General features: G+C 48.7%; 1 protein-coding gene across 1 annotated transcript; it reads left to right on the top strand.

The window, feature by feature from the left end:
• The first annotated feature begins 473 nt into the window (after window positions 1-473).
• On the top strand, window positions 474-6,614 carry KRT5 (keratin 5). The gene is made up of 9 exons (XM_043563990.1): window positions 474-1,133; window positions 1,714-1,928; window positions 2,717-2,777; window positions 2,889-2,984; window positions 3,568-3,732; window positions 4,122-4,247; window positions 4,479-4,699; window positions 5,437-5,471; window positions 5,936-6,614. Exons 1-9 carry the CDS (start codon window positions 582-584, stop codon window positions 6,244-6,246), a joined length of 1,782 nt encoding a protein of 593 aa, XP_043419925.1. The 5' UTR covers window positions 474-581; the 3' UTR covers window positions 6,247-6,614.
• Window positions 6,615-7,266: the final 652 nt, after the last annotated feature.

Below are 7,266 nucleotides of genomic sequence, written 5' to 3'. Positions count from 1 at the left end.
CCACAGATGCCCTTCCAAGTGCCCAAATCCCTGCAGCAACCTCCTGCCTAAAAGAGTAAAAAAAGCAGTTCCCTGCCAGTGGGGACTCACTTTCCTCCAGTTCGTGAACTGTGTACACTGGGCTGAGATGGTTGACAGTATCCCTGGTCCTGTAAGGACCCCTTAGGATAGCGGCCAAATGCCCCCCTACTTTCTGGTGCCCTTCTTGGTGCTCACAGCCCCGGGCCCCCATGGCGAAGAGAGACTGGCTGGCAGCATCGCCAGCTTTCTGCCAAGACATCAGCGCTGCAAGGCAAGGTTATTCCTAACTGAGCACAGCCTGCCAGGAAGCAAGCGTTTGCACCCCACACCACTGTGCAGGTGTGACGGTGAGCTCACAGCTGCCCCCCAGGCATGCCCAGCCCACTTCATCATTCACAGCTCGACAGTTCTCCCGCCCAACCCAGTCCTAGAGGATAAAAAGGGGGGATTGAAGTTCCTGGGTAACAGAGCCGCCTTCTGCGTCCTGCTGAGCTCTGTTCTCGTCAGCACTTCCCGACCCCTAGTGCCCGGTACTCTTGCTCCGCCAGGAACAAGCCATCATGTCTCGCCAGTCGAGTGTATCCTTCCGGAGTGGGGGCGGCCGTAGCTTTAGCGCTGCCTCTGCCATTACCCCGTCTGTCTCCCGCACCAGTTTCACCTCCGTGTCCCGGTCCGGGGGTGGCGGTGGCGGCTTCGGCAGGGTCAGCCTAGGGGGTGCTTGTGGAGCAGGTGGCTATGGCAGCCGGAGCCTCTACAACCTGGGAGGCTCCAAGAGGATCTCCATCAGCACTAGTGGTGGCAGCTTCAGGAACCGATTTGGTGCAGGTGCTGGAGGCGGCTATGGCTTCGGAGGTGGAGCCGGGAGTGGATTTGGTTTTGGCGGTGGAGCCGGTGGCGGCTTTGGGCTCGGTGGCGGCGCTGGCTTTGGAGGTGGCTTTGGTGGCCCTGGCTTCCCTGTGTGCCCCCCCGGAGGCATCCAAGAGGTCACCGTCAACCAGAGTCTCCTGACTCCCCTCAACCTGCAAATCGACCCCACCATCCAGCGGGTGAGGACTGAGGAGCGGGAGCAGATCAAGACCCTCAACAACAAGTTTGCCTCCTTCATCGACAAGGTGAGCCGGGGTCCTTTTTGAAAAAAACAATATGAGTGTGTATATAAATGCCAAAGAAAGGGGGAAGAAGGGAGGTTTTCTGACTTTGTGCAAATACCTGCATAGGTGTCTGTTATGGTTTTTTCTGTGTGCTGGATTTGTGGCCCATTTTCTTAGACTGGCAGCATAGAAGAGCGGGTCTTATTGCTTCTATTTCTTCATCTTCAGAGATTACCCCGAAAGGGCTCCTTGATTCCTGCGGGACAGAGAGATGAATTCTATGCCTCACGTAACAGGGCTGATTGAATAGAAAAGTAGATGAGTTCATCGGGCAGTAATCTGAGTACCTTCACAGCCGCCACTGCACCAGGCCATGCACCACCCAGCTGTGCCCACAGTGCAGGCTGTGTGTCCTGTCTCCCATAGAACAGTGAGGTTGGGCACCTCACTCTGGACCTCCCCTCCTGGGGCCCAGGGCCAGGCATGGCGGTGCATGGTGAGGTTGGGGGGGAGGCCAGCACGAAATGGGAGGAAAACTGGTGAATTGACCATTGAGACACGAAATTCAAGTTTCTCCACCTTCACACTCTGCCTTCTCCAGGTGCGGTTCCTGGAACAACAGAACAAGGTCCTGGACACCAAGTGGACTCTGCTCCAGGAGCAGGGCACCAAGACTGTGAGGCAGAACCTAGAGCCTTTGTTTGAGCAGTACATCAACAACCTCAGGAGACAGCTGGACAGCATCCTGGGGGAGAGGGGCCGCCTGGACTCAGAGCTGAGGAACATGCAGGACCTGGTGGAGGACTTCAAGAACAAGTGGGTTGTGGGGAGCAGAGATGGGGCGGGTGGTGTCTTTTTGGCACCAGATGCACTTCATAACCAGACTGCCTGCCACTTATGCTTTCCCCACGGGCTAGATGTGTATACCTTTCCATGGACACCTGAAGTACTAGGGAAAAAATCCAGCCCATGTTTAGAAAGTACCATGCCCAAGTTCAGTCCATTGGTAAGGCACTTAGCCACCAGCCAAAGCAGCAAGCTCAGTTCCCTTGGTACCACCTGGCGAAATAAACATCATGTAATCCTTGCTCCTTGGGGCTTTTCTCCCCAGGACACTGGAAGGATACAACATGGGCTTTCTGTTGGGTGGCCCCCAAAGCAGGAACTGAGGACATAACCCAACATAAGTGGCTCAAATAATTTCTTTAGTCCTTGTGAACAAGCAGCTGGGTTGGTAGTTTTTGGTTTGTTTTTTCACAAGGCCATGAAAGCTAAAAAAAAAAAAGCAGTAGGGAAATTGACTAGAGGTGGAGTTGGGGAGAAACAGCACAGCTTCTTTCCAAGAATATTCCTGATACCACTGGATTGTAGCAATAATATAAAGATTATCTGGTAGGCAGTTACAGAAAAACCGATATCCTTATGGGTGAGGACCTTGCCCAGGGGTTCAGACTACCAGTGCTCCCCCACTCTCTGCCCTCATGATGCGAGAAGACCCTTCCTAGAGGGAAGGCAGGCTCACAGTTGTCTTCATGCAGTAAAGACCCCAGGCCTTACCTGTCCCTCATCTCCTGATCAGCACTTCCCATCCCTTTTACCACCAGGTATGAAGACGAAATCAACAAGCGTACCACTGCTGAGAATGAGTTTGTGATGCTGAAGAAGGTGCGTGGGTAGAAGACAGCCTATAGCCTATGGCTATGCTGTCTTATGGTGTCATTCATTTATGTCAGGGTAAAAAATCAGGTGTGGTGCCAACCATCCCTGTTTCTCTAGGACGTGGATGCTGCCTACATGAATAAGGTGGAGCTAGAGGCCAAGGTCGATGCCCTAATGGACGAGATCAACTTCATGAAGATGTTCTTTGAGGCGGTAAGAAATGCCCCCTATTTGGGACCCAGAGACATGGTCACTGGGACATCATCAAGAATTAGGGGCTCCAGGATTGACCTCAGTGATTCCTAGGCTGTGGACACATCTCTGTCTCTCCTTCCCCCTTGGTACTACTCACACTTTGTTACTTATGAAGCCAACACTTTAAAAAAAGAAAGTCAAATTTAAAGCAAAAGACCTCTTCCACAGTCATTTTGCAGAGTGAGGTTTGGAGTGAGTTATTAGAGGTACAAGTATTCTTTTTCTGGCCACCTACCCTTGCAGGAGTGCCACCCCCTCTCTGTTTTCTCCCAGCATGCAGACCACACAGCTAGATTCTTTTAAAATAAAGTATGACCCAAGAAGATGTGAGTCTGAGAAGTTACATGATGCGGGTTTATTGGAGGTTCAGAGTTGTTAAAGTTTTTTTTTTTAAGTAGATGGAGTAATGATTTGGATTGTTTATTAACTTATCTAAATTTTTGATGTAAGCGTTCTATTTCTTTTCTCAAGCTGACATACCACAATGAACGGAAGATTTGAATGGAACTGATATTAATGCTGACTTCAAATCTCCCCACAGGAGCTGTCCCAGATGCAGACGCATGTCTCAGACACTTCTGTGGTCCTGTCCATGGACAACAACCGGAACCTGGACCTGGACAGCATCATCTCTGAGGTCAAAGCCCAATATGAGGAGATTGCTAACCGCAGTCGGACAGAAGCTGAGTCCTGGTACCAGACCAAGGTGGGTGCTGTGGTGAATATATCCTGAGTGAGGGGATGGACACATGTCTAGGATTCCAGGTCATTGACAAAATGCTAAGGGTGGGGCTTCTGAAACCTGCTGAGGCCTCTTTGGATGACTTATGGGAACAATTATGCATGTATTTTCCATATAAATTCAAGAACCTTAAGGAGAATCTCATTCTGAATCCCACACCTATGTCTCTATGAAAGCAAAGGCGCTAAAGGGAAAATGATCTAAGACCAGGTCCACCTGGACAAAGCTGAAACTAGCACCAGGCCCCAGACAACTACACTACTTGCCACCTTGGTAGCTCCTACCTGTGAGCTTTGGGAAAGTGTTTCCGCCCTCATATGATTGAGATCTTTCCTCTTTTCTGGTGGCATCAGTATGAAGAGCTGCAGCAGACAGCAGGCCGGCATGGGGATGATCTCCGCAACACCAAGCAAGAGATCTCTGAGATGAACCGGATGATCCAGAGGCTGAGAGCTGAGATTGACAATGTCAAGAAGCAGGTAGGGAGAGGTTGGGAGACCTCTGTTTGGTTTTGTTTTACTTTTTATAAACACACACACACACACACACACACATGCACACAGAGCTGGGACAAGTACCAGCATTTCAATGTTCTACAATCCACAATGACCAGGACAAATGTACTGGCTTCTCCCTGGAATCTCAGAATGAGATACCTCAGGCCTAGCTCAGCTACTAAAGAGTCCCCACTCTCTTCTTTCCCTCCGTAGTGTGCCAATCTGCAGAACGCCATTGCTGATGCTGAGCAACGCGGGGAGCTGGCCCTCAAGGATGCCAAGCACAAGCTGGCCGAGCTGGAGGATGCCCTGCAAAAGGCCAAGCAGGACATGGCCCGGCTGCTCAGGGAGTACCAGGAGCTCATGAACACCAAGCTGGCCCTGGATGTGGAGATTGCCACCTACAGGAAGCTGCTGGAGGGCGAGGAGTGCAGGTGGGCAACATAATGACTCACTTCACAAGCTCAGGATGGCCTCACATTTGATAATATGAAGCTTCTCCTCCACTACAGGGTGTAAATCACACAAACAAGTGACCACTATCTTGTGCATGATAATTATTCTTCACTAATCCGGTTTCAATCTGACTCCAAGGCATACAGCTGACCTATACAATATTTCTGACCCTGTTCCCAGCATCAGATTCCTCTCTTTCAAACAGCTAAGCAACTCAACAAATATCTTCCTCGTTCTTCAAGTATCTTTTCTTCAGGAAGCGTTTCATGATTACTCCAGCTGACTTGAATTCACTTGCATTTGGATTCTCAAACTACCCCATTTTCTGCAATCTTCTGACACTATCCACTGTGTCCTTCCTGTTAGAAGTATTTCTGTCCATGCCAAGTCCCCTCAGAGAATGTCAGCTCCTACCAGGCCAAAACTGCTTCATATATATTCATATTTCCCACAGCCTCTTACTCATAGTTTCTGTATAATGTGTGGAGGAGAATGTGAATTACAATCTTCCTCCCATAACCTGTTTTTAGGTCAACACCTCTTCATTGGAAGTCACTCTAGAGGGCTATCTCTTTCTCTGATTCAAGCAGCTTTTGGGCATGCAGTCTCCTTGTTTGTAAAACAAGCTCTAAACATGACTATGGGAATTATCCACATGGAGTACTACTGTCTTTTGGGGAGTTTTAAACTCTGACTTTAATTTTTCTCCTTTTAGACTGAGTGGAGAAGGAGTTGGACCAGTCAACATCTGTAAGTAAAGTTGAACAGACATTAACAATGATGATAATGTGGGGTATTTTGCACCAAGTCAAAATCCTACTATTTCTAGATACTAGTAACTCCCATCCCAATATATGATGTATTTAATACACTTAGTGGGAAGCAGGTGGTAGAGGAGAAAGAACACAGACTGAGACATGAACCAACATGGCGCATGTCTTGTTTCTTAAAGGGTATGGCCCTATATCCTACACATCTTGTAACCTTTCCCTGTTGTTGTCCTTACCTGCTGAAGACTTAGCACCATCCCTTGCCTTCTATGCTCACCAACTGTCTGTTAGGGACTTAACTAAACGGATTAGTTCTTGGCCTTCATTTGCTACTTTGTGAAAGGGGCCAGGTACAGTGCTAACATTAGCAGTATCAAATAATTTGGACGTATAGGATCAATCAAGCCAGCTGGTCTTACCAAGTTCTCTCCCCTTTCTCTGCAGCTGTCATCACAAACAGCGTGTCCTCTGCCTACGGAGGCAGCAGTGGCTTTGGCAGTGGCCTTGGTGGAGGTCTTGGCGGTGGTCTTGGCGGTGGTCTTGGTGGTGGTCTTGGAGGAGGTGGCGGTGGGAGCTACTACTCCAGCAGCAGTGGAGGCGTTGGCCTCGGTGGTGGGCTCAGTGTGGGGGGCTCTGGCTTCAGTGCAGGCAGTGGCCGAAGCCTGGGGGTGGGCTTTGGCAGTGGTGGGGGCAGCAGCTCCAGTGTCAAGTTTGTCTCCACCACCTCTTCTTCCCGGAAGAGCTTCAAGAGCTAAGAGCCTGCCGCAAGTCACTGCGTCTCAAGTGCAGCCACCAGACCTGTGGTGACCGCCTCTTCCAGGTGGTTGCCAAGCCAAATTTTTCTTTTTTTGGAGCGTAGTCTAGAGCAAGCATATTGCAGAACTGCATTCTTTGGTTTCTGGAAGGGTCCACTCCCCAGTCTCTAGTCTCCCATGTCATGATTCTATGTTCTGCTTCAAATCAGCCTCTAGGTCTCTATAGCATGGTCCTTGATGTGAGAAGAATCCAAAGTTTTCTGGTATCTAAATCTTTCAGAACAGGGTCCCCATCCTAAGCCCAAATTTTGTTCTTGTTCTGACTACCTCCAGAGTGTGTTCAAATAAAAAATGCTTTTATAATATAAGCTGTCGTGCAGAATTGTTTTTTCAAGGCTTACAACCAGCTTAGAGACCCCATGAGGGGCAGTCTGTCCAGATGTGATTGGCTCCTCTGATGATTCATGGGGAGAATGGAATGACCTTGAAGGCAAAGTGGCCATCATGAGTGGTCCAGAGACTATAAGAGGCAGAAGATGAGGTTGCTAAAGCCTCTAAAATGAAGGAGTCTCTGAAGGGCATAAATGGTAATGTCCATTGTATTGCAATTTGGACAGATTTTAGAGCCTTTTGTTGGGAGGGGCCTGATTCAGGGTGGGCTGATTTGTAAGTAATAGCAGTAATGGGCTTAAGTGAGATTTGTAAATAAGGAATATGTTGCCTTCAGAACTCAAAAAAGCCTAAAAGACATTAGGCCTGTTCTAGTATTGTAGGTGCTAAAAGGGTCAATAGCTATTTCTTGACAGTGTCCATGTGGCCTTTGTATTACCAGATAATTTGAAGTATTTAACTGAGATGGAAGGAACTTGCACTATGCGTGGAGCAGTAGCCCATCCTCTTTTTTTTTTTGTGAGCTGTTTCGTATTTGCATGTCCTGAATGCATGTGTTCAGTGATCTTTTCAGAGGAGGATTCATCAGTGTAATATCATACTTGTGCTTCTAGAGAAAGTCACATACAT

The sequence above is a fragment of the Prionailurus bengalensis genome, chromosome B4 (genome assembly GCF_016509475.1).
Source record: "Prionailurus bengalensis isolate Pbe53 chromosome B4, Fcat_Pben_1.1_paternal_pri, whole genome shotgun sequence".
Classification (NCBI taxonomy): Eukaryota; Metazoa; Chordata; class Mammalia; order Carnivora; family Felidae; genus Prionailurus; species Prionailurus bengalensis.
Note: the sequence above shows the minus strand (reverse complement) of the source record. Positions and strands in the feature narration are given on the sequence as shown.